At 42.7% G+C, this 27,263-nt stretch overlaps 1 protein-coding gene across 2 annotated transcripts in view; it reads left to right on the forward strand.

Annotated features, from left to right (window-relative positions):
* The window catches only part of BBS1 (Bardet-Biedl syndrome 1), a 373,242-nt gene that overhangs the window by 159,576 nt on the left and 186,403 nt on the right, over positions 1–27,263 (forward strand). For both annotated transcript variants that reach the window (XM_069207969.1, XM_069207970.1), the window contains one exon: positions 20,320–20,478. In XM_069207969.1, the coding sequence (XP_069064070.1) occupies positions 20,320–20,478 (159 nt within the window). The remainder of the gene's footprint in view (positions 1–20,319; positions 20,479–27,263) is intronic.

A 27,263-nucleotide genomic window follows, 5' to 3' on the forward strand; every position in this document is an offset into this window, starting at 1 on the left:
CGTGAGAAAAACCCACTTGTTTGCCACTATTAGGTGGGATGCCCAGTATTTTTCACACCTGTTGGTCAGGGCTATACTTCGGTCATAAAACCTACGATGAATTGTTGGGTTATAAATCAGAGGAGCACATCCGTCCCAGAGCAAAAGACACACTCAGCATCCAGGCACTTATATAAATTGTCCAGCATCCAGTAAGAAGTGTTCTAGAGCAGATATGAGAACCTGGGAGCTACCTCATCTTAAATGAAGAAATTATTTTTATTATCACTGGTAATATGTACACCAAGTTACCAAAGCCCTATTAATTTATTCTCACCCGGCATTGTGTCAGAGGGTCCGGGCATCAAACAATCGGCAGGTAGAGCAAGGATTTTCTGCATCTGAATTTAAATCTGTACGACCTTATTAAGATCTTGAAAATCAGTATTAGTCTACGAATAGAGGTTTCATGAACATCCCACCTGAAGCACTTGACAAAAGCATCACAGGTAATACATCAAGGCCAATGCACCAGGACAAAATCAGACAGCATAGGAGGGAAGGGGGATGCATGTTTCATATCCCTTTACAGCACATAGAGGAATGTGAGAATGTCATGTTTACGTTCCTCCTGACCAAAGGTTTCATATAGAGTAACCAAAGCCATGACAGAAAAAGTGGACCAAAGCCACAAGAAGTGAAGCTGTTTGAGTGAATTAAAGGCTCTGGTGGCATCCAGGTAAACAACCACTACTGGTTCTGTTACTTTTTCTGGATTTGCTATATTGTTGCTTGTGATTTAACCTCTTACACCTCTTAGCCAGAAAACTCAACTGATTGAAATCATTCATGGCTTGCATGAAGAGAAGAGAAAGCAGTTTCCAGGGGCTAGGAATAAAAAGGCCTAACATCATTTATCTGAGGTAGGCCGGCACGGCAAATTGCTGACGGGTGCATTTAAATCCCCTGCTAATTTCCCACAGTGCAGGACAAAAAAGCAGCTTCCAGGGGCCAGAACTCAATGGCCCAGCATCACCAGTGGCATTACCTGAGGCAAGAAGGAGTGGCAAAGGCATTTAAATCCCCTGCCATTTTCCTGCAGGCCCACCTTGGCCGTCATTGCCGAGAAGAGGCTGGGCCATCCCTGTTGGCTCTGCGGAAAGACAAAGTTGCCCGATTGCTTGGACGTAAGGCAGGCCTTAGTTCTGTTAACTTGTTAACCGATTAACCTGATATCTTTAAAATCATGGGAAAAAAGAAGCTGCAGATACCAAAGAGAGAAGTCCTGACTCCTCTGTGGCAAAATTGTCTATTGCTAAATATCTGACTACTGTGATGGGGTGATCACATCAGTATTATAGACTGTGTAGGAAAGGATTGATGTTGCGCAGTGACAAGCTCAGACGTCACCTTTGGAACCAGAGATTTATTATAGATATTAGGGGGTCTGATTCCCAGAACACTGTCTCCTGTGCAGAGGGGGTTCATCAGGGAGCTGGGCCGGAGAACCAATTATTCATAGAGGTATCTTCTGGCCCCTCTCAAGGGGCTAGCAGATAGATGCTAGTAGGTCCTCCACGGCCAAAAGTGAGAAGAGATGCAAAGGCTAGACCGGCAAAAAAGTTAGCCCTTGTGGAAAACGTATTGGTTGGAATGAATCAAAGTGGCTGTGGGGCGCAACACCTAGATGTGGCTAAACAAAGAAATGTTGAAGACAAAGCAATAAAAGACACCCGCAACTTTGTGACAGAGTCTCAAGAAGTTCCTAACTAAAACAGTCTTTAATAAATGATTTCTGTAATAAGGTAGAAGCTAAGATGATGGCACTAAATAAATATCGGCTGGAACAAGTTATCTCTGCATTCGATAACCTCATATTACAAATCAATGCACTCCACTTTCAGAACTGAAGTATTGGTTAATACACCTCTGACAGCACCTACATCATCAGGTGAGGTTTTGGTTCTACCAAACGAAGGTAGAAAAGCAACTGAAGGTGCCCAATATACTTCTTCCAGGCCCACCAATTAAGGGACATGTTAACCAAAAGGGTTTTGTTTCTGAAAATGTAGTTATTACTCATCGCCTCGCAAAACTGGGTAGGAAAATCAAAATCATAGCTACCGTAGTCGCAAAGAGATTCGTCAGTTGCCACCTGATTGCACCCCTTATGTGATTGTAATAGAAAATGTCCTTTCACTTTCAAATGCAACAGTGGAGGATGATGAGGCCTTAAAATGTAAGAAAGTTCATTTGATACGGACTAAAGCTGAGGACCTTAGAGATTTGTATAATGAGATCCTTCTCATTCGCAGAGTAGGGTGGGTTGGCCTGTCTAGAAAAAATCAAAAGGTGACTGTGTGGTAGTGATCATATTCAGAGCTCCAATGCTTATTAATCATCTCCTACAATGTCTAAATCACCTGACCAAAAACAAGAGGGTGTTCGGGGCCTTCCTCCTGGATTCTTCTACAAGCCTACATCCCGCCTCACAAGTGATGCATAAATGTTCAGAAGGGCTTAAGCCCCATCCTGACATGCAGCATTGCTTTAATGTTCGTGTGAATAATCTGTAAGATTAACTGTAAGGGAATGGCATGATTGATTGACCGCCTTCCCAGGGAAAGCTGATTGAACTAATTTGGTGATGGAAACTGCTCCTGAACCATACTCACTGATACGGTGGGGAGGGTTCAACATACACGGATTGCAGAAGAGTCATCTGTAGATCAAGAATCCTATTTACCATTGGAGGGCCTAAGTCTCATTTCTTGGAGCATTGTGGGAGCAAACACGTTCTAAGATTGCAAACCCAGACTAGATTAGATTTGATAGTGCCTTCAACATTGTTTGTTGCCAAGAAACCTGGATGACAGTTATTTTATACTGAGGGATACTACATTTTTGTCTAGTCAGCTCTCCCGTGACCTGCAGGAAGTGCTAAGGGTAGCCTTTCTACCTTTATATCTGTCAAAATTCCTGCACTGCGAGCCTCAGTAGTTTGGTCCTCTGCCTTTTTTCTTGGTAAATCTTTTATCCTTCTCCGTCGAAAATGTAAAAATGTTGATAAACGTTTAATACAGTAATTAGAGTATGAACAAGGTGATTCACCAGCTTAATAGCTTTTTGGACAATTTTTTTTTTAAAGCACAGCGTATGGTTGTTTTAATATGGGTAGGCGATTTTAATATTTACTTATGCCAGTTTAGTAGTAAACGGGTGTGTGGCTTTATGAATAAAAAAAAAAAATGTAACACATTTCAAGCACACCATGTATTATATGGCATTAAATGCCCTTATATCAAAGTGTAATTACATTTTCACTAGTTAATTAATATATGGGGGGAAAGACAGTGTCCCAACTTTTATGGGAAATTCTACAGGGAGCATAATTAATTTCATTTTGATATCGGCTGATCTCTAACCTCCACTTTCTGATTTTAAAGTGGTTAGTGTGTAAGTGATCATAACCCTCTCACCATATTATTGAATTCTTATATCAAATTGAAGGCCACAGGAAATAAATCCCATGATATAGACTGCTCCAAGAATAATGATTTAAGAATACAATCAATGTTCTTAGCGTTGCCTTTATTAGAGAGATCGTATCTAAGAACATTGAATGTATTCTAACCTGTTTTTCTGAGGAGTCAGATTGTACCACAATACAAGCTAGGTTTGTAAATATCTGTAGGTCTATCTCAGATAACATAGTTTCAGATAGGGCCCTTTCGGAGACTCCCCTCATGGAGCTCACAAGCAGCTAAAGACTGTCCTTAAAATCCACCCACGCTCAATACAAGCTGTTAAAATTGCAAGAAGGTATATATAAACTTACCTTAGAGGAGAGGAAAAATGAGATATGGAGTAAAGTTTGGGATGATCTCTCAGTGGCCATGGCAGTGCTTAATTTGTGCTTGTTGTTTCCGGTGCTGAGCACCGGCACTTATTTTTGAGAGCCGGCGCTCCGTCTTCTGCCTCAAGTATTTGCTGCAAGCTAAAGACACTTATGGGAAAGACTGAGGAAGAGAAAAAAGAAAAAGCGCCACAAAGGGGAAAAGCAGAAAGCTGCTAGAGTGAGCTGAAGGGGCAGGGAGTGGCTTTAAATGGATTGAAGAGGCACGAGATGACTTCAGCATTACCCTGCTTATGAATTCCGTGCTTGCACATTTAAATGCGGCAACCGCATGTTTAAGAGGATGGCTTTGGGCACCAGCACATTTTTATTTACAAATTAAGCACTGGGCCAGGGATTATATCAAGTTTTGGGAAATGGCCAACCACCCTTTCTTCGCAGACCAAGATGTCCCACAAATTGAATCCTTGATTACAGTAGAATCGAGGGTATCCCATTTTTCAAAAAATCTTCCAGTGCATGATTCCCCAAATCCCACTGGGCCTCCGTAACTCGATAGCAATTAAGTTGTTTCAGCTATCGATAAGTGTTCTTGGGAAATCATGAGGCCCAAACCATATATCTGCTGATATTTTTTAATCCAATATTGAATTATGGGCCCTTCTGTTAAGAAACACAATAAAGAGTACTGTGACGGGTCCCATCCCGGGTTCTTGAAGGTCAGCAACCATTGTCCCCATTTTAAAAAAAAAAGAAAAAAAAAAAGACAGATCACCAACGTGTTATAAACCAATCTCCTTATCTCCTTATTAGTCTCTAGTGTCATGATCCTAGATCATGTCCTTCTGTCCTGCCTGGAAACCTGGACCAAAGAAAATAACATCCTGGCAGAGGTACAATATGGTTTTAGACCAGAAATTAGCACTGTGGACCTCTGCCTAAATTTTTATCCTATAGCATTGAAATATGTCATGGTCAAGGAAGGAGCTTGGGTTTTATTGATCTGTCAGACATGTTTGATCTGATACACTGCTCAAAGTTATGGGCCTTAATGGAAAGAATTGGGGTTGAAATTGAACTCCTTACATTTATAAGACGTTTGCATCAGGATTTAACAGTAAACGTCCACTACGGCCCCCAACGTGAATGTACATCCCAAATTAGATCTACCCGGGATGATAGACAAAGGTGTATCCTAGCCCCCTTTATCTTCCTACTTTTTATAAACAGGATTAGTAATGATTTAGTGGGCAAAGTAAAGGATAAGTCCCGAATGGTAAGGCAGTTCAGAACCATTTTGCTATTTGTGGATGACACAGTGCTCATTGCCAGCCCAGCAAATGGCCTACAGGACTTCTTAGATTCCTTCTCAACCTGCATGAAGGATTTGGATCTAAAAGCATATAATCCAAAATCGTATATCTTGACCTGGGGGTGTACAAATACGTAGATCGAGTGCTTTGTCATGAGGGAACACATTTATAGAAGATTCAAACTTTTCATTATTTGGGGATCCTCTTCAGTTCATCCTTTAGTTGGATTGCTCTTTTAACTTCAGGATTGCAACAATATAGCAGGAATACCAAGGCCTTCTTCAGATTTGCACACAGATTAAGGCATAAACCCATTAAAGAAATTATAAATGTATCTAGAAGTAAATGCTTTTCAGCAGGAGTATACGGCACAGGCTTGTGGGGCTAAAGTGATGCAGGAATTCTGCAACATGCAGAAAATCACTTTAGCTGTAGAGTACTTTCACTCCCCAGAGGCACTGCTACCTTTACATGCCATAAGGAACTCTGGTTACCATATCTGGAGGATTGGATTGGGCTCATCCCAATAATACCGTGGAATAAGAGCTGGGGGAATTCAGATGCAGGCTTGGTCAGAACATGTATTTCTGATTGTTTGTCCCTTGATAATGTTGATTGGATTCTTTGGCTCTCCTATCTGAAGAAAACCTTTGAGACAATAGGTCTCACAAAATTGTTTACTAACCCACAAAAGATAACTCTCAACTCTAAGGAAGAAGTTAAAAAGTGTTGTTTATATCATTGCATGGAGTTGAGGCTGGAGAGGGCCCAGGCAATAGAGAGTAGCCAGGTACTCTCTGGTGTCAAAACACAAGAAGCTTGGAACCATACTTACGCTGGATTGTAAACTCTGCTCACTGTTTTTACCTTATCCTTTTTGATTATGTGCACTGCGTTTTAATGTTGCTTTCCCTTTACAAGGTGTTTGGCATCATGATTTACCTCTTTGCCACTGTGATAATATTGCTGTGATAATGTTTCAGATCAAAGCACAAGTCACTTTACATTGGTTGTGCCCATTATACTCTGCACCCTGGTCATTCTTCCTAGTTCCTATTGTGTGTAGCTCAAATTTGAGATAGCATCAGGAAGGACTGGTGTTCTTGCAGCAGTTTTGCACAGTAAACATTTGTCATGCTGTGTTAATTTTTATAAGAGCAGCACTTGCAAGTAGGAAATGTTATGAAAAGCTTTATATATGACTGCAGAATGTCCCTGCGCTTGACCATGAAATTAATGAATTTTAATTCCTTGAATACTGGTCTGAATATTGTTTTTGTAACTTATAATGTTTTATGTTTATATTTTATTTATTGTATTTTTATGTGTTACTTTTATAGTTTTGGCCAAATAAAGATGTCAAACAGAACTGAATTGACAACTCTTTCAAGTAGCCAGTTCTCTAATAGTGTTTGTCTTCACGTTCAGAAGCCAGATGGATCTGTAGGATGAGCTTGAATGTCGGAGTTTTCCTTCTTTGTTTCTTACTACTACTGTGGATTTGTGAGTGTAATAGGGCACTAGACCATCATCTTTTGCAGCTTTTAATCATTGAAATTAGATGCCAACCAGTCTTTTTAAAAATGTAATTGTCTAGCCATTTAGCCCGATGGTTTACACAATTTCATCTTAGTTATCAAATCTACAACTTCCTCATGCATACATGTTTGCAGTCAGAATGACCCTGCAAGTCTGCGGGGGCAGGCACTTCAGTGAGAAATCTCTCACAATCAGTTTCATAGATTTGTAAATTGGTATAATAGGCAGTGTTGAAATAGCGTTCAAAGCTTTGTTTTATTTCTGTTGGATCCCAAAATGAATGCTATGTTTCACTCACCCATCTACTTCCTTTATTCCTTTTCTCAAACAAGTTTATTAGTGTGCTAGATTTTTTCCCCATTTCATAAAGCATCTTTTCAGTCACTCAGAAGTGATTTCCAGAGCCAGACAAGAGTGCCTGATATTAAAATGGTTTACTTCCTACTGTTGGTCTACCCACCTGTCACCTGACTGTAGGTACTTTTTCTCTTGCAAGATTCTGATTCTCTCTGGGTGGCTTCAATATCCTTGATTTATTCAAGACAGACAAACTGTAAAAGGCTTTTCCTGTTATGACAGACTTGTAGATTTCCTGTATAATGACCTTTAACTTAAAGATTCACAAATTTAGCAAGAAATAGTAATCAATAGTTGCCTGTAGGTTATCACCACAGTTTTATTTTGCAGGATTGGATAAATCTAACCTCAAGAGAAATAACCTGTAAATATTTATCATCATCTCATCTACATTGAGGACAGGTCTGAAGTTCTCCTCTCCAGAAACCTTAAATCAGACAGTTGATGGGATGGGTCCCCGCACTAAGGTAATAAGAGAATTGTCTATCTCCAGGGTTTGTTGATCTCCATATATCCACTAGTGCCAGGATAGATGCCAATTTAAGCATATCAGAGGGACTGGTGTACTGCCTTGCAGGCCCTCCAGATGTATCCAGCCCCACTAACACTGTTGAGTTCAGATACCTCACATCACCAGGATTCCAAACTGGTAGTTGTGTCAACAGGTGTTCACTTCTATCCAGTGTGACCAGTTGTAGTTTCAGCAAGAGGTACACAGAACAAATAACACTTGTCTGCATTCCTCTCATGCTGTCACTGCTGCATAGTATCCCCATGGATCTCTTCAGTTCTCTTCCACTGTAAAGATGGTGGAGGTTTTATTCAAAATTGCCCCTCTTCTGGAGGCATTAGGCTTATCTGCCTCCAGCCAGTATATGGCAATTAGCATGCTTAAAGTGTTGTTCCTGTGTGAAGACCATATTTGGAACATGGTATTTTAACATTTGCATTACTGCTCCTCTTTTAAGCTCATACCACAGCCCTTTAGCATTCTAGATGTTTATCTCAAGCTGGCCTTTTCTCTTCATCAGCTACAAGGTATGGTAATCACAACTGCCCAGGGACCAATATTTCAGTATTCCCACCCTGCAATAACACCAATGACAACATATGATTTAAAAAATAAAAAAAAAAAGTCCTCCCACACAACTGCCCCTTTCTCCACAACACTGGCTTGAAACTGTCCATCAGTCCAATTCACAGGAAGCATATTGGCCCATCAATCGTGGTCTACTCTATTTAAGGAGACTAATCGTGCCCTCGTAGGGCAGGGGAATCACAGATGATCTTCCGGACCCTCCGCATGATTACAAAAATTACAACAAACTTCCCAAACCAACATCTTACATCTTTCAATTGTGATCAACAATATAATTGTACACTTAGCCTTTAAGCAGTACTGTGCATGGGTCAAAACTCTGGGTCAAAAATAGCAGGAAGCTTGGGCATACAAACATAGCTCATCAGTATTACTGTATGGCCCCATATCAAAACATTAGCAATTCCAAACATCCCCAAAAGGGAGAAACAATTAGAATATTAATTCCATAAATCACCTTCAGAAGGACCAACAGCCTCCAGTAGGAGTGCCCTGTCAGTCAGGAATAGCATCTGACACTTGTGGAGTTCGATCAGTCTGCTGAACAGTCAGTTTCCTCTATGTTAATTTCTCTATTACCAGTTATTTCTTCTTGTAAACCATGTCTTTTCCTGGTCTACGACCCATCAGAGATTTTCTCAGCCTGCTGCCTCTGGAGCCAAACCCTCACATTATTTGAGGAGGTCAAATGTCAGGACTAGCCATCTACAGGGAATACCAAAAGGTATCTGATATTCCTAATCCTCAGTTCTCTTGAGTGCATCAGATGTCCTAATCTGATGGAGTAACGCTTAAGATATAAGAATTGTACCTTTGCCCGGTCTCAAGGGACTAGACTGCTCAGCCGCTTGCAGAATAGCGCCTTGGTGTTTAAAGATAAGCAGGTTTGTGCTTATCATACTAGGATATGCGTCCGGTTTGGTAGAGGAACCACTGCTGGGTATACTCCATAGACAGAGCAGTGGTGAGATAGACGCTTAGGTTGGAGACTATTTACAATGACTGATTTGACCAAAAGTCTCTTCTTTCATTCCAGAACACTAACAATACAGATGTTAATTCTGCTTGAGCACCCCTGAGCCCTTGCATTCAAACCTTGCACATGAGGTGTATGTTGCTTTATGGGTTGCTACATGGATTTTAACTCCTTCATGTAACACTCATCTCTTCCTAATGGTCCAACCCACTCAGATATATTCTAAAGATGTGGCTGGATGAGATTCACATCAATGGCCAATGCGTCAAATTTTGTTTTATCACCTCTCTGAAGTCTTGTACTGCATGAAGAATTTCCTTTAATGGTGATTCTAGGAGTGCAGTAAGATACCTTGTTGTGGGTACCTTAGCTGGTGACCGGCTGTGTCATCCATCAACAGACTATTTTGAAAACACATACTTGTTCAAGTGACTTTGTTGGATCAGTCCTGCTCCTTTATCCTTACCCATCTCCAGCCTTGGCAAGGGGTGGGTCACCATTCTTGGGAGAGAGGCAAGGCTATGCCATTCTCAAAGTAGACCAATTTCTATCTAAGTTCCATATGCGTGGAGATGTCATTTTCAAGAAGAATCAAATTATTTTCCAGTGAAAAGGCCAAGGACATTTGCCTCATTTTGTTGCTCTTCAGTATGGAGTTCAACCTGTTGGTCACAATTTGTCAGACCACTAGCACATTAATGGCTGATTCATGAAGCACAGTAAGTGAACTGCTGCCTGCTGAGGGTGCCCCAGTACCCTACACATCAAGATTGATCAAAGCATGTGTTTCTCAGTGGTTTATTGCCTGCATTTTACTGGGCCCCAAAGCACTTGTGTCTCCAACTGCTTCCCCCTCTTGGAGAGGCAGATGGGAAGTAGAATAAGCCTGCAAGCACAGACGCACTCCATCATTGCCCCTTTGTATTTATCTCTCAGCAGAATGCCATCCTCCAGTTCTCCAAGGTGACCCCTCACAAATGTTAGTAGCTTATATAATTTAGGGCACTGCAAAGGAAGTTTACTCTTGTATCCTGTGGTCAGAAGTGGTGGGCCGCGAGGTTGGATGGACCAAGTACCATCACACCCCACATCCCGAGCTCCAAGAACAGATATACTGGATCAGATCAGACCCCCAAATCTGAATGTTGCAGCTACTGGGAGGAGGGGGTTATTGGATCTGCAGCACCCCCTGGCATTGACTGTGACGCGATAAAGGCCAAGATTGCACTGCTGTGAGAAAACATCCGCAGCTGCCATCAGTTCTCTTTCCACTGGCTATGGAGGAGCTGTGCTGCACTCTTGGTCTTCAATGCCAGCTGCCACCCACACAGCAGTCAGTCCCTCTGCTCTGTTCGCTACCATGCAGTGTCTTGGGGCATTTCTCTTTCTGATGGGCTGGAACAGGTACTCACACAACCTGAGAGACATTTTCTGGGCACCTTGCTCTGCCATCTGCTCTACAGCAACTTTGGCTGGGACAGGGGATGGATAACTGCTGTGGGTCCATCAGTCCTGCCTGGGGAAACAGTGGATTGTTCTAGCTTTTGTCAATCATTGGCCACATGTCTGGACTTCAGGTAATGTAGAATTATTGAGGCTGTTGTCTTTGGCCATCAGCTAGTTTGCGGCTAGTCGTTCCTACCCCATTCCACATTTTAAGTAGTGTTCAGTTTGCAGCATAATTAAACCAAGGTTGCAGGTACTCATCCAACTTATTAGCTTCCAGCCTTGATAGAGTGACATAGTTTGTTGTTTATTTCCCATAAGCAATAGTAGCATGATTTGTGATCCATCCATTTCCCATACATTGATTAGACATGTTCATTGGTGGATAGTTTTGGCATAAATAAATTCTTCAGTCTTTTGTCAAAGACTTCCTTGATAATCTTCTAAGGAATCTTAAACAATATTTGAATTAAATAGTTTTATTTTATTTTCATGTCCGCAATCTTTGGTCTTGTTGATGAATACTATAGAATAGCAGGAACACACACCACAAGTGGTCATTTCTGGTTGAGAAGTAAATCTGTAACTTACTTTAATGTTGTAGCCCAAGTACCTTTCCTGAATATAAGAATTTTTAAAATATCTCGGATAGTTTTTGTATATATAGCACTGTGTGTGTATTGATGCTCTGTGGAATAAAGAAAACACAAGAATTCATACAAAGGCAAGTGGACAACTGTTTTAGAATGTTTTAGGATTTCAATCCCTCTGTCTTAAAAATGTATGGAATATTTTTTCAGTAAGGGTCGAACACAAGTGAATGTAGGGCACTGGCTGGCACAATGTGGAAATAGCAGTTAATCTTAAAGATTCTTGTGAGTGTGCATATCTCTTTGTTAAAATCATGTGAAGCCTAAGTGAGTGTTGAAACTGGATCTAGTAAATACTGCTTTTCCAGTATTGGATCGTTGATTGATTCACATGCTTAAATCATTCCCCATCGTCGAAGTGGTAGTCCCACAATAGCATAACAAAGCAGTATATATCACTACCATAGGTTATAATGGCAATGGAAAAGTCAGTTTATTAGCCTATCTATGTCCTTTTTAAAAAAGGACCAAACTTGAACTATAATCAATCAGGCAGCAGCACCCTTTAGAACACTCCCAACAGATGCTGAGTCCCTCAGATTTTCTACTGCATGTCGTGTGAAGGGAGTCTCCGTGAGCTCTCCCAGTTTACTTCAGCTATTACTTCTTTTTGGATCAGCCACAATTATATTTCATGTTTCATTTATCTGACCCTTACACTAATATGTTAGAGTAGCAGAAAACAAGGTAAAGGACTACAAAATATGTTCAACATTTTTCCTCAAAAACTCACCTTCTGAGAGATGAAGCTATTACTGGGACTACAGAAACTTAAATCTGTCACTTATGATGAGGACAGTGAGGGTTGCTTCACTTCACAGGAGAGGTCAAAGGGAGAGGTCATGCTAAGGCTCCCAAGAAGACGTGCAGAAAAGCTAAAAAAGGCTTACCATGAGTCTTCATAGATGTAGGAAGCTGGCCTGGTGTGTGGTGAGCACCTGTGGTCTTATCACATAATACCAGGTCCAGGTATCCCCTATTATTGAGGTGAAGACAGTGTCTAGGAAGCCAGGACTCTCTAGAGGTAGCAGTGGATGAGCAGCCAAGACGTATCTAGGAGACATGCAAAGCTTATGCAATACCACTACAGTCACACAGCACTTACACACATGAAAGAAACACACAGTGTTACAAAAATAAAGGTTCTTCATTATAGTAACATAATTGCTCAAATACTGTCTAGACAAAGCTCCACTAGGAGGTGAGTAAACACACTATTATATACATATTAGAAATCCGTGATTAGCTTAGAAAGCAATAGCAAATAGTAAAAACAATAGGACTAGAGAAGGCCCTAGGAGGAGACCAAACCATATACTAAGTAAGTGGAATGTGAAAGACAGTCTCCCGCCCAAGGAAGTGGAATTAGTAGAGGGGAGCTGGAGAAACTATAAACCCCAAAAGTTAAGCATCAGGGTGCCCCCCCCCAGCGACCAGGAGAGAAGAGGTAAGTACCAGGTTTTCCCCCAACCCACAGGAGAGCTTTGGGAAAGGACTGTGCAAGACCCAGACAAGACTGAAAGAAACCTAAGGTGGATCCTGACAGAAGAGGACCTGCAAAACAAGGGAACCACGTCCACTTCAAGTTGGAGTGTCCGGCTGTGCCAGGAGCCTCTACCCACCCTTCTGGGGATGCAGGTAGAGGTCGACGGTGGATGAAGAAAGTCAGCAGTGCAACACAGGAGCAGAAGAGGAGTTCCAAAAGTGATGTCCCATGTCGGCGTTCGTGATGCAGTCTGTCAGTGTTGTTGGAAAACCACCACAAGTCTTGGCTAATGCACCAGTCGGCAAAGAAGGTTTTGCAAGGCCCAGGGGACTTGACCAAAGGAGGGGAGTCCGAGGTGACCCTCCGCAGCTGGGAGAGTCACAAGAAGAGGAGGCAGCCCACATATGCGACCCACAGGCAACAGCCACAGGAGTCGTAGTGAGGCCCACTCAGCACACCTGAAGAGGTGTCCCACATCGCTGAGCAGCAGGCAGGAGACTGTACTTTGCAGGGAAGAGTGCTGAAGGCCAGGGGTACATGGAGCCTGAAGATCCCTTGGAGGAGGAACAAACAGTCCTTGGTAGCTTCAAGATTTGATTTGCACAGGGGTACTGTCCTTCAAGGAAAGGCAAGGGCTTACCGGCTTCCAAGTTGGACAGCTGGTAGAGCAGATCAAGGGAACCACTCCAGACCACAACCTGTGATGAAGAAGCCACACACTTCCGTAGGAGAGAGGATCCACACAGCCAGTCATTGTTGCAGTTGGTGCCTGCAGATGCAAGGGAGTGACTCCTTCACTCCAAGGGAGATTCCTTCTTACTTCTTGTGCAGGCTGAAGATTCGTCGCCCACAGAGGATGCACATCCACGGAAATGTTGCAGTTGCTGGAAGGGTCCAGTTGTACTTCCGGTGGCCAGAAGATGAAGGAAACGATGCAGAGGAGTCCTGCTGGAATCTTGCATGTCGAATCTGAAGACTCACCTGGGAGGGAGTCCCTAAGTAGCGTAGGAAGGGGGATTGGTCACCTAGCAGGGTGACCACCTATCAAGAGGGAGCTGTGACATCACCTGTCTGACCTGCTACTCGGATGCTCTCAGGAACCTCTGCCCACCTTGAACTCAAGATGGCAGAATCAATTGACCACCTGGAGGAGCTCTGGGCACCACCCCTGGGGTGGTGATGGACAGGGGAGTAATCACTCCCCTTTCCATTGTCCAGTTTCGAGCCAGAGCAGGGACTGAGGGTCCCTGAACTGGTGCAAACTGGTTTATGCAAGAAGGGCACCAAATGTGCCCTTCAAAGCATACCAGTGGCTTGGGCAGGCTACCCCTCCCAAGCCAAATAACACCTATTTCCAAAGGGAGAGTGTGTTGCCTCCCTCTCCCAAAAGAAACCGTTTGTTCTGCTTTACTCTGCTTGAGCTGGTCAAGCAACAGCAGGACAGAAACATGTCTGTGGTGTGGCAGCAGCGCAGGCTGCCCAAAAAAACCCAGATGGCTGGTAGGAGCAATGCTGGGGGTCCTCTAAGGAGCCCCCAGAGTGCATGGAATCATACAACCAATACTGGCAACTGATACCAAACATGCCCAGGTTCGGAGTCACCATTATGTAGCTGGAAAAAGGCAGTGACTTGAGTCCAGTACACAAGTAAAATGGCTTCCCTGCACTTACGAAGTCCAGGGAAAGGGAGCTGGAATTCATAGTCTCCTCTGCTCATGCAGGATGCCCTCACACACCGGTACCTCCCCCGTCCTCTGAACTAGGAGGACCTGCCATAGGGGTGTCTTACAGTGACCTGGTGCAGTGTAAACACCTTTTCATGCAGGCTGCAAAGGCAGGCCTGCAAACACATTTTGCATGTGCTCCCATGGGTCGCAAATTACATGCTGGAGCCAATGGGGAACCTCTGGTGCCCCAATGCCCTGGGTACCTAAGTACCATATACTAGTGACTTACATGGGGGCACCAGTATGCCAATTGTAGGGTGAGCTAAGTCCTGAGCAACCAAAGTTAGAGGGAGAGAGCAAAGTCACTGGGATCTTGATTACCAGGATCCCAGTGAACACAGTAAAAAACACTCTGACAGCAGGCAAAAAGTGGGGGTAGCCAGGCCAAACAGAGGGTACTTTCCTACAACAGGCACTTCTCACAGAGAGACAAGATTGGAAACAGCTTCCTTAGAGGCAGACCCTCTTCAACTCTGACACTACATCAGGGAGATCCTCATAATCTGACAATGAGGCGACTGCGGCAAAATTGCCATCAAAATCATTGTTAACAACAATTAAGATGACTGTGTCAATGACCACAACTCTGTCGACTATTATTGCCTCACCTATGACAGCTTTGTATTCGACGGACCTCGTCTTTGAAGGGCTTTGTCTACGAAGGGGCTCCTCTATGATGGCATTGTCTATGACGTACTCATCTACAACTGGCCTCATCTACAGATGGCCTCATCTACGGATGGCGGATGGCCTCGTATACAGATGGCCTTGTATATGGATGACCTCATCTACAGATGTCCTCATCTACAATGGCCTCATCAATAACTGTTGATGACGGTCATCTACGATGGTCATCGACAACTGCCTCATCTACGTGGCCTCGTCGACGACGGTCGTCCATGACTGCCTCATCTACGGTGCTTTTCTACAACGGTCATCTATGACAGCCTCATCTATGATGGCATCTACAATGGTCATCTATGACAGCCTCATCTACGAATGTCTATGACAGCCTCCTCTACAATGGTCATCTACAACAGCCTCATCTATGATGGGGGCCTATGACAGCCTAATCTACAACGGCCGCCTACGAAAGTCTCATCTACAATGGTCATCTACGACAGCCCTGTCTGTGACAGTCTATGACGACAGCCTTGTCTATAATAACCTAGTCTACAATAAGGTCATCTACGATAATGTTTATGACGCCCTTGTCTATGACTGCATCGTCTATGGCGTCCTCGCCTATGGCGACCTCATCTATGACTGCATCCTGAACGACAAAGGCCTCATCGACGACAAACATTGTCAATGTCGACTATCTCAATAACAGTACAAACAACTACAAAAGCACATAATCGTCATCAACAAGAACGAAACAAACATGATCATAGAAAAATTTAATGTCAAGAATTAAGGGGACTAATATGAGCATGTCTACAGCAGTCAGCAATTGATGGAGAGGCAATATGTGGAACAATTTCACCACTTCGCTCCTCCAATTTCAAAGCATGGATCAGGTCCATGTAGCTCTTGTCCTAGAACTCCATGGCATGTTACACCCACAGCTGATGGATTCCCCCATGAGATGATTTATGGTGGTTTCCATATCTTTTAAGAATGAGCGGCAAAACGCTTCAAACTTCCAATGGCAAGCAAGCAAGCAATCAGTATGTTTTTCTTTATGCCTTTCAGTGGAAAAGCTGTGGGACCTATTCGAATTGTTGATATAAATAGGAGGAATTACAATCATAGAAAACCCTGTCACTCGTAACCCCACCTAACCAGCAAGGAAATGTTCTCAACCAGTGTACGGGATGCCAATTCACCTGGCAATATTGAGTACGTATAACCATCAGATGTGGTCAGACATTACTACATACATAAAATTTCTGCCAGAATTGAAAGGACAAAAAAAAAGATACTGCGTGTGGGTGAAACATCCTCATCAGAAAGCATATATTGCGGTATAGATATAGCTTCAATAGGATTCCCACTACTGGCAGGGTCAGCGGTCCTTAGACACCAACATTGGTTCAAGGCCACAACATTTAGAATCTGATATTTTTACCTTACCATGCCAATGCTCTGTTTGGCAAGCATGTCGATGATCACCTTGCAGTCAGTCAAGGCTGACTCCAACACTGCAAGATCTTTTGGCACATTACAATTTTGAAAGAAACACCTTTTTAGAGGGACCCATGAAAGAGACATTATGTGTATCAAGGAGGATACCAGAGGTGTCAGACTTATCAACCTTCTCAGTAGCCCTTAGGCTAGCTTACCTACTGTGGCAATGTTCTGGTGCTGTTTACACCATCCTGTGGGAGAAATAAATCCAAAAATGTGTCATCTATGACGGAAAATAGCATCAGACAAATAAGTCCAGGATCTCATTACATATAGTCAGCTGTTAGAGTTCACCCAGATTCCGCCCACTACTCTGCCAAAACGAGGGTGCCCACCTCATCGTCTTTTGTTACGGAGGGGAGTGCTAGATATGCTAACCAAAGGTTCCTTAGAAAAAGGACCACATTCTCAGCAATGAACTGGTACTGTTCTTGATTTTTCCTCATAGACTTGATAAGAGAGGAGTGGCAATCCATCATAGACCTATGGAAATTAAGCACGTATTTCCAGAAACAATCCTTTTACGTGGTCACCCTTTCCGACACCATATGACAGCTATGAATTTACAGGATTCATAATTCCGCTTTCCCACCCATTCATCAAAGTTCTCCCATTTGGCTTCAAATCAGCTTTTTTCAGGAAGGATGGTCATCCGGTATTCTCCTACTTCGACAACTGGTTGATAAAAGCACCAACAGCATTTCAAGCATCCAAGGCCTCAGAGGCTTCCCTAAAGTTGCTTTACAAACTAGGTCTCCTTGTGTATTATCAAAGATCCTCAACCCCTCCTTCCAAAAAAGATGCTGTTCTTTTGCCGCAAAACTAGATACTGTCCAAGGCAAAGACTTTCTAACCGAAGACAAGCAGTGAAGGCTCTAGGAACTGGCTCTGGAAGGGAAATAAACAAATAAATCAGTGTGTCTGTTTAATTAGCTTTTGGGCATCATGTCCTCAGTGATCAATATGATCCCTCTTGCATGCATGAAAATGAGAGCCTTACAGGAACAGCTATTAAAACAATAGATTCAAACAAAAGAATGTTCAAGGGCCTGGTGGATTTCACACAGGTATGATGAAAGCTCTAGCCTGGTGGTCCAAGAACTCCCACCTATCACGTTCTTACCTCAAATACCTCACTTCATAATGATTATGGATACCTCCCTGGAGAGCTAAGGCGGTCATCTACAGAACCTGCAAATTCAAGGAAAATCGTCTTCACTCCAAATGAGCATACATATCAATCGCTTTGCGCTCAAAGTCATCTACTCAGTCTCCACAGTTTCCTGCCAATGGTACCAGAGTCTTCGGTGTTAATTCGCATGAACAATACCATCAGAGTGCAAAACGTGAATTAACAAAGTGACACAAGATTACTTTTGCTATCTAAGGAAGATCAGGAAATCTGGAGCTGGCTAACAACGCACAGTAAAACTCTTTGGACAAACATATTCCCAGGACTAGAAATCTCTTAGCAGACATGCTAAGCAGAACTGGGAACAGCCTCCACAAATGGGAGTTTGATCAGTCGGTGCCAAGTATGTTCTTGTTCTGGAGCAAACCTGCTCTAGATCTCTTTGCAACATACGAAAACCGCAAATGGCAGTTCTATGCAAGTTGGCATCTACATCTAGGGTCGTGGAGGAATGCTTTTCGACAGATGGTCTGGGATCTATGCCTACCTTTTTCCCAGATATCTTTAATACCAAAGGTTCTCAGCAAGAGGGAAGTGGAGTGGTGTTGTCTCATCCTGATAGCCCCCAGGTAGCCCAGGCAGCATTGGTTCACGGACCTTCTCCTGCTATCGGAATACAGCCCCATTCACCTACCAACACCCTGTAAACTTTTGACAATTAACTTAGACCAGATTCTTTATCCTGACCTGACCTCTCTCCTCTTATGTGCACGGCTCCTAAATTCCATGAATTCAAAGATCTCAATATTCCTCAGGACTGCAGGTGTATTCTCTCCAAGTCAAAGCGAAAGCCACAATAAAGATATGTAAATGGTAATGGAAGCGTTTCTGCCTATGGCGCCAGAAATCAAACCTGTGTCCTCTACTAGCATAACCTGGCAAATAACTACTCTTTCCTCTCTCGCTAGCTCAGTCACAGTTGGTACATGTTTCTGTTAAGGTACGGCTTGCAGAAATATCAAGATATAGAGGCTCATCACATTTTCTCTCTTTCAGACTCATCGAACAGTTCATAAAATAATTATTCACAGTTTTCCTCCCATAAGGGCTCCTCCCCTGGACTAATACCTGAACATACTTATATTTCAGCTCATGAAGAGTTCATTTGAGTCTATTCACAGAGCACACCTCATGTTTCTCACATGGAAGGTTGCCTTGTTACTAACATGCACTCCGACCAGGACTGTGGAGGAGATGCAGGCTTTTTCAACTCAAGAACCTTCTTGCAACACACAGGCAATTTAGTACTTCTCACAACCAATCCACAGATTTATTCCCAAGGTTACTTCGGATTTTGCCTTAATGATCCTATAATATTTCGGACTTTCTTCCTGAATCCAATTCACTAATTGAGAGGTCTATTCATATGCTAGGTATCGAATGATATCTAAAATTCTACTTACATCACACTAAACAACTCCTGAGAACAGACCAACTGTTTAACTCGGATGGACACACTCGTTAAGGTGCTGCAGTCACGATGGCAACCATCACTCATTGAATTTCAGCTGTGATCCAGTTCTGCCACTCAAATACTAGCAAGCCCCTCACAGAGAAATCCAGGGTGCACTCAACAAGGGCAGTTTCCACCTCAGCTATTTTGTTTGCAGAAGTGCATCTGGAGAAGATATGTTGTGCTGCCACTTGGAAAAGTGTGCATATAATTCATGCAGCATTATTACCTGGATTCAGCAAAGCGCAGTGATGCAGCGGTTGGACAGGTTTTACTACACCACTTATTTCAATAAGGGGGGGGTCCTCTTTTAGTTCCATATCTTTATGTATATTAGAAAATTTTGATGTATGATACATAAAATCACAGCTCCGTAATGGTCCTACGGACACCAGACACTCACTCCAGGACCGGGTTAAGTGAAAAAGACATTTGTTGGCAACACGTTGCAATCTGTACGATTTTTCTCATAGCCATGAATATATACCTATATATTAGTAATTTATTAAATTACATTTGAAGGTTATGTATATGTTTTCTAACCACCATCTACTATTTGCGCTAAAACTTTAAAATATACAGATACAGTAACTGCTTGCTGTTCCGATTCAAGCATGTGAATCTATGAAAGCTCTAATACTGGGGAAGAAAATAAGTAACTTACCTGTAACTGCAGTCCTCCAGTGTTGGTATCTTTTATAGATTCACATGCGACCCACCCTCCTCCCCCGAGAGGCTCCTCTTAAAGCTTGGGATTATTTATTCCCACTTGTGTTTGGAAATCTGAGGGACTTGGCCTCTGGTGAGAGTTTTCTTGAGGGTGCTGTCACCTGATTAGTTATAGTTCAAGTTTTGTCCTTTTTTAAAAAGGACATAGATAGGCTATTAAATTTACTTTACCATTATAGCCTGTGGTAGTGATATGTACTGCTTTGTTATGGTACAGTGTGACTCCCACTTCGACGTAAGGGGAAGGATTCAAGCATGTGAATCTATAAAAGATACCAATACTGGAGAACTGCAGTTCTTGGTAAGTAACGTATTTTCTGATTTTCAGTTTTTATTTCAGAGTTACATGTTTTTGTATATGGCATACATGTTTGTTTTACTTTTAAGGAGGGGGTCTCATCATCAAAATTCTGAAGAGGACAGCAGTTTTTGAAGAGAAAGATACATCTCCAGGACCTCCCTTGGCCCAGAGCATTAAACTGAGTGTTCCAAAAAAGACCAAGCTTTATGTGGATCAGACCCTGAGGGAGCGTGAGAGTGCTGTAGGTGAGTGTAAAGACTAACATGCTAAGAGGAGACTGTGCTAGGGAAAGACCAATTGACTTTACTCAAGAGCCTATTCTATGGCCTTAGTCCCACAATTAATCATCTCACCATCATTTTCTGTCCTCCCTCTATTCATGTTCATCCGATTGTGACACTTAACATTCCTAATTCCTGACCCTGTTGAGCTGCTTTCAATCCAAGGCAGCTCCTGGCTCCTATTCACATCTCTTCTGTTAATATTCAGTCTTCAAAACCTCACCCTAATCATTTTCTTTTTTTAACTATTGTTTTTTCCTCTTAGATTTTTTTTTATTTGTTGTGAACATAGTAATGAATTTGGCTGTGCATGTGGTAGTTGAGGATTAAGGAGCAATACTTTATAATGTAGACTAGTTTATAGACGGCAAACATGTCTATCCTATTTGTCATGTATAAATTAGTGTTGACTTGCTTGTTTTCTCACATGAGTCGATTCTTTACATTTCCCTCCATTTCAATGTGTTTTTTTTTTTACACAGGCCACACATTTGCACAGACTCAGGGCATACCCAGTAACTTGTGGATCACATAGCCAAACATCATACACCTCTCCATTCTTTTCAACTGTGCTGATGTGAAAGAATGAGGTAGCTTCTCTAGTTTACAGCTATGTCTTTTGTGGTTTTTATTTATGCAGGGAATATAAATGTTGTGGTGTGTACTTTGAATTCTAGGTCTTCATGCAGCCGCAACGGAACCTGTTTGGGTCTTAACACTTGTCTCTGTCCCCCTGTTGTTGCTGTGATATTCTGCCCAAAACATTTGCTCAACTTTGTTGTTTTTCCCAGCAGTATCCCTTTCATAGATTAGATTAATATGTGGTGAGTTTTCCCCATTGTCAGGATCGAAGCCTTGGAATGTGAATATTTAGAAAGTGAGGAGTCAGTGAAACAAATTTAAATCTAGAAACCATGTACATCATTTAGATGCTTTTCTTTTCAGCTACTGAGGGGTTTAAGTCAATCTCTGCCACTATTTGCCATGTCTGAATCTTTCAAAGGATTCAGAGTGCAAGAATCCTAATTTTGAGCATTGGTCAGTGCTGAGAAATGACACAGAAATATACCAAATTATATTTTGATCATGCGCTACGGCTACAGCAGCAGCACTCCCATTGTTTATATGCTTTTCATCAGGACTGTGGCAGGTAGCTTTTGTCTCCTGAGGAATTTGCCTGAGCCTTAAAATTAGGTTTGCTTCTGTCAGCATATTACTTCAAGTGAAAGAAAGGATCAAACTTAGGGGGTTATTCCAACTTTGGAGGAGTGTTAATCCGTCCCAAAAGTGACGGAAAAGTGACGGATATACCACCAGCCGTATTACGAGTTCCATATGATATAATGGACTCGTAATACGGCTGGTGGTAAATCCGTCACTTTTCCGTCACTTTTCCGTCACTTTTGGGACGGATTAACACCTCCTCCAAAGTTGGAATAACCCCCTTAGTCTTTTCAGATGATTACCACAAAAAAGGAAACTAGTAGGACATTGTTCTTTAGGATGAAGATGTGGAATTCCACAGTGGTCTACATGAATAAGAAAATGGGTACGTGTGCAAGATGTTCCAGAATTTCCATGTATCGCAAATGAAGCATGATTCACTTAAATGAGAGATTCTGTTATTCCCCAGTGAAGAAACTGGTCAAAGTTACCTTTCATTCTCTGTGATAAGAGGTAGGCCATCCATGTTCCCTCTGAATCCTGTAGAAATCTCACTTCAGGCAAAAAATAAATGTCCTCTCCCATGGGTGCTCCATTTCATTCATCGGTCATAAGGTTGGTCAAAGTTCATAGGTTTGCTAATAAAGGAATTAAATTGTGCAATAAAACTGAGTTTCACAACCTCATTCACAGTCCTTACATTAGATTTTTGAAAATGTTTCATAAATATTTATTTCGTAAGTCAGATAACTCTGACACAGGCAAATGGTGCGACCGTTGGATTCTTTCTTAAAGCCTCACAGAAGGCATACAGTGTTCCATGTTCTTTCAAACCGGAAAATTGGTATGTACAATCATCTGAATGTAAGAATTTCATTTTACAGATCCTTCCAAAATTGAGTTGGTGTATGATTGCCTTAAAGTAAGATGGGAATCTAACATAAGGTCTATGAGGGTCATTCTGACCCTGGCGGCCGGCGGACGCCGCCTGCCTGGCGGGAACCGCCAAATGGCCGCTCCGCGGTCAGAAGACCGCGGAGGCCATTCTGACTTTCCTACTGGGCTGGCGGGCGCCCGCCAAGGGAGCACCCGCCGGCCCAGCGGGAAAGGCCCCGCAACACAGAGGCCGGCTCCGAATGGAGCCGGCGGTGTTGCAGGGGTGCGATGGGTGCAGTTGCACCCGTCGCGATTTTCACTGTCTGCAATGCAGACAGTGAAAATCTCCCTGGGGCCCTGTTAGGGGGCCCCTGCACTGCCCATGCCAGTGGCATGGGCAGTGCAGGGGCCCCCAGGGGCCCCACGACACCCGTTCCCGCCATCCTGTTCCTGGCGGTAAAAACCGCCAGGAACAGGATGGCGGGAAGGGGGTCGGAATCTCCATGGTGGCGCTGCTTGCAGCGCCGCCATGGAGGTTCTGCCCAAGCAGGGAAAATCCGTCGGGAAACCGCCGGATTCCCTTTTTTGAGAATGGGCAATGAAGCACCGCCAGCCTGTTGGCGGTGCTTCCGTTGCCCCTGGCCCTGGCGGTCTTGTACCGCCAGGGTCAGAATGAGGCCCTATATGTTTAGATTTCAAAGTTGTCAGTAGGTCTCCCTTGGGTCTATTTCCCAATAATGTTTTTTTTTACTAAGCTTTTACATGTAGTTCTTGGTATCGCTATCCCAATGAGATCAGTTAATAGGGGTAATTTTTGTTCTTCAGTTTTTATAAGTGTGGAGGATTCAATTCCCCTTTCCTAAATTTCTCTGTTTTCAACTCTTCTATGATTAGCCACTTTGTTGTGTCAGAATTTGCCCTACTGCATTAACTTGCCTGCTGGGTGGTGCACCCACAATGATGACCAGTTTAATTCCAGACACAGTTTGCTTTTTGGAGTTGCGGAATGTAGGTCAAGCAAGGATCTGATGGCGTGCGTATAGACTGTGTTCAAATCAGTTATTTTATTGATACTGAAAACAGGAGAACTGTGAAGTAGTGATGATATAATTTTTGTGTTTAGAACTTTGTTTGCCTGTTCTGTCGCCCTTTCTCCATAGATCCTGAAGAATATTTGATGGATTTTGTAATTATTTCTGCTTTGCGTTTCTTTATTTGAATATGCAGGATCCACTTCAGCTTTTCATTACTAGTTACACCAGGGTACTCATAGTTTTTTACCTTGTCAGTTATTACATTACCAATTATCCATCATTGTTGCTTACTGACCGTCCTGAAGCACATTACTTTGGATTTTCAGTGGTTGACCGCGAGACCGTTTGCAGCACTGCATACATGACATTACACAGGCAGTAAAGAGGCTTCTTCATTCTTTACAGCAATATTTTTGTTTATGGTGGGGCATATGAGAAGTGTTGAGAGGAAGGACCTCCGCATTGTTTTGTGAAGTTGTGCTGCCTACCCTTGTGCATTTTCTTGACATCCCTGTGTTTTTTTCCCCAGTGAACTGGACATATTGGAGCCTGATGCAAGCTCTTATTTGTACTATTTCACCAACTTCAAAGCTAGCTCTAATGTGATTGGGACTCTCAAGTTATCCCCCATTTCTAAGAATGGCTATTGCCCTCCCTACCTTGGCTATGTGGAGAATGCTGTGGTGACTGCTTTTTTGAGGGGCACAGGCCTTGATAGGAAACTGCCTAGCCAATTCTCCACTGAAGGTTCATAAGGTTACCCATAACTGAGGGCTCCTTAGCCTTCCTGTTTGCGACATGTGCATGTTGCACGTTGCACAAATGTCCATCCCTGACATTGCATTTTGCTTGTATACTTTTGTTTCCCAGCTTTGTGGTCTTAGTGGTAAGGAGGTAGTCTGCCCAAATCCTTCACATAGCCAAGGTTCCCCTGCTAGTTTGAAACCACACCTACCCCATTTCCTGTTGTGGCCTTCTTCCTTGTCCATGGAAACAGCTATACTGGGGTCTGTGAATTCCAGTATAGCCCAAACTAGTCTTGTGTTGGACCACCAGGGCAGCAATCATGTGCATTTTTTAATGACAGCAGGCTTTTGCTCTTTCAGAAACTCCTGACTACCTAACTTTTCTGAAAGGATACTGCTGCTCTGACCACCAGACACTAGACCTTACCTTGTACTACTTCAGCATTTTGATTAGACACCAAAGAGGCATACACACCAGTCAAGGCGAGATGACAGCTGTACACGAGATGCAACCTTAGTGTGGTTTCAATTGCTTCTCCAGTCTTTGTCTCCGTATCTGAAACCCTACTGAACTAGCTAGCTATTTGCCTCCAGAGAGACGGAAAGTCTACTTGTCTGCCAGAGTAAAGGGACTAGGCCTACCAGGGGGAGTGACCTGATCGAAGTGAAGAGCACCAATGCCCAGCTTAATGGAAGGTCCTGCTTGGGAACAACTGTCGTAATCCAGGGACAAAGAACAGTAGTAATATAGGAATCATTGCACCCTAACACAACGACTACAGCAAAGCAGGAGAATGGTGGTTTCACATATTGTGCTTCATATGCTGGAATATGTGGTGTTATTTTATTTCTGTGTATCCATGCATTTGCATGGTGACGTTTTTAGGTGCTAAAGAAAACAAAAGGGTGATTGATGGAATGTTCGAACTAATCTCAGTCACAGGTAATTATTCAGGCCATATTCAATTCCATTGTTGTTTTCACACACCATGCCTCTCTAGGCAAAGGAATGCCATATCTAAATCACCTTGGACCTGTTCCAGTATGAAAACTCCATCCCAAACTGCCTTAAACATGGTGCCTACTTGACAAACCTATAAAGGAAGCTGCAGCACAAAAATTCCTGCCAAGCAGGCGGGGTCTCTCACTTCGGTGAGTAGTCTTTTGCCAGGACAACAGAGTTCATGACATCAGCCCCCTTGCAGGTCCGTGGACAATTTGCCGGAATCCAATAAGTCACAAGACAATATTATCGGGAAGGGGACATTGTATATATCAAAGGAAATTACACACGACAAAAAAAGGGAATACATCTGAAAAAGGTTAGTTAGATTATAAAGAGATTGACATTTAGGACATAATTTGTGTGTGTATATATATATATATATATATATAATATTTAACATTCCAGTAGCAATGAAGAAAAAGCCACCACACACATAGATATGGTGACGAGTGTGATGCCATTGTTATTGTAATGCCAGCATTCATTTGGCAATGAATACTGACACCACAGTAACAATTGTGTATGTGTACAATATGTATTATATATGTACTACATTTCAATTAGTTTTAGTTAATCCCCTTGGTTATGTAAAAAAAAACAAAAAACATTTATTCACTGCCTGTCATAAACTGGTAGCTCAAATTCCAAACTCAATTTGCCAAGAGAAACAATCCTTGATTCTTGGAAGAGCTAAGGAACTGAAACTGAATACCAGACAAGCAGAACACAGCTGGAGTTATTCTTAACACTGGGGTGCGAAATGGGTGAGGTAATGGGATGACCATTAATGGCAACGGTTTTTCTGTCTCTGAAATTTCAAGTGAAAAAGTACTTTAGGCTGTCTCCCAAGCTAAACCATGGGGTTCACCCTCAGATCTCTGTCAAGCAACTATTATGAAACCGATTTTGATCCGCAATGGTAGAGGAGATTACTTAATTTTATTTTTACTTTTAGCCTGGTTCCTGAAGCTTGGAAAGCATCTTAAATTAAGCTATTGCTTACAAAACCCACCTTGCTAACACCTGCCATTTCCAGCAAATGTTTTTGAAAGGCTTTTATTCATCCAGCCGTAGGCCTTTGTTAGAGCTAATACATTACTACAACATTTGGAAGACAGGCTTAGAACTGGACGCAGCACTGAGCTAGTGGTCCTTGCTTTTCTGGATGATCTTCGGCTTCTGGTGGGCCGTGGTCCTGTTTGACCTGTCGACGGTATTTAACACTACTGATCACGACATCTTGCTATGATGACTTAAGAACTTGGGATGTTATTCACGGCAATCCAATGTTGCCATTCCTTTCTTTCTGGACAAACTAGTTACATTCATACCACCTTTAATGGCAAATCTGTATAGGGTTCACCGGGTATCTATTTTATTGCTGCTTCCTTTCAATTTCTACTTAACACTACTAATAGAGCTGTTAGGTGACCCAGGGGTGCTGCTTTCTTCCGATCCTGGCAATACACAGCTCATATTTACGTGCACCAGCAGACGTCATTGAGCCTACGTGACTCAGCCTCCCAACTCAATTTAGCCACCATTGTGACAGAGGTACAACAAAGTTGGATGTCAAACAACTTTTTACAGTTGGACCTTGCCAAAAGCAAACTTTTACTTACTAAAATGAATACAGCATAACTGGACTACATGGCTTGCCAGAGGTTATGGGTCCACACAGAGTTATCTGTGGTTCAGAAGGGGGCTAGAGTGGCCAAGATCTGCATCTGGCATCTAACGCTGATTAAACATATTCTCCCATTTATAGAGAATCCCTACCAGGTACCTATAATCTACCTATAATCTATGCTTTAGTTCTATCACAGCTTGACTCTGGGAAGACTTTTTATCTGGGGATAGCTGATTAGTCTTTAAATTGCTTCACGACCAAAAAGCAGTGCCCCATGTGTTTCCTACCCCCCA

Source organism: Pleurodeles waltl, chromosome 9 (assembly GCF_031143425.1).
Source record: "Pleurodeles waltl isolate 20211129_DDA chromosome 9, aPleWal1.hap1.20221129, whole genome shotgun sequence".
NCBI classification, from domain to species: Eukaryota; Metazoa; Chordata; class Amphibia; order Caudata; family Salamandridae; genus Pleurodeles; species Pleurodeles waltl.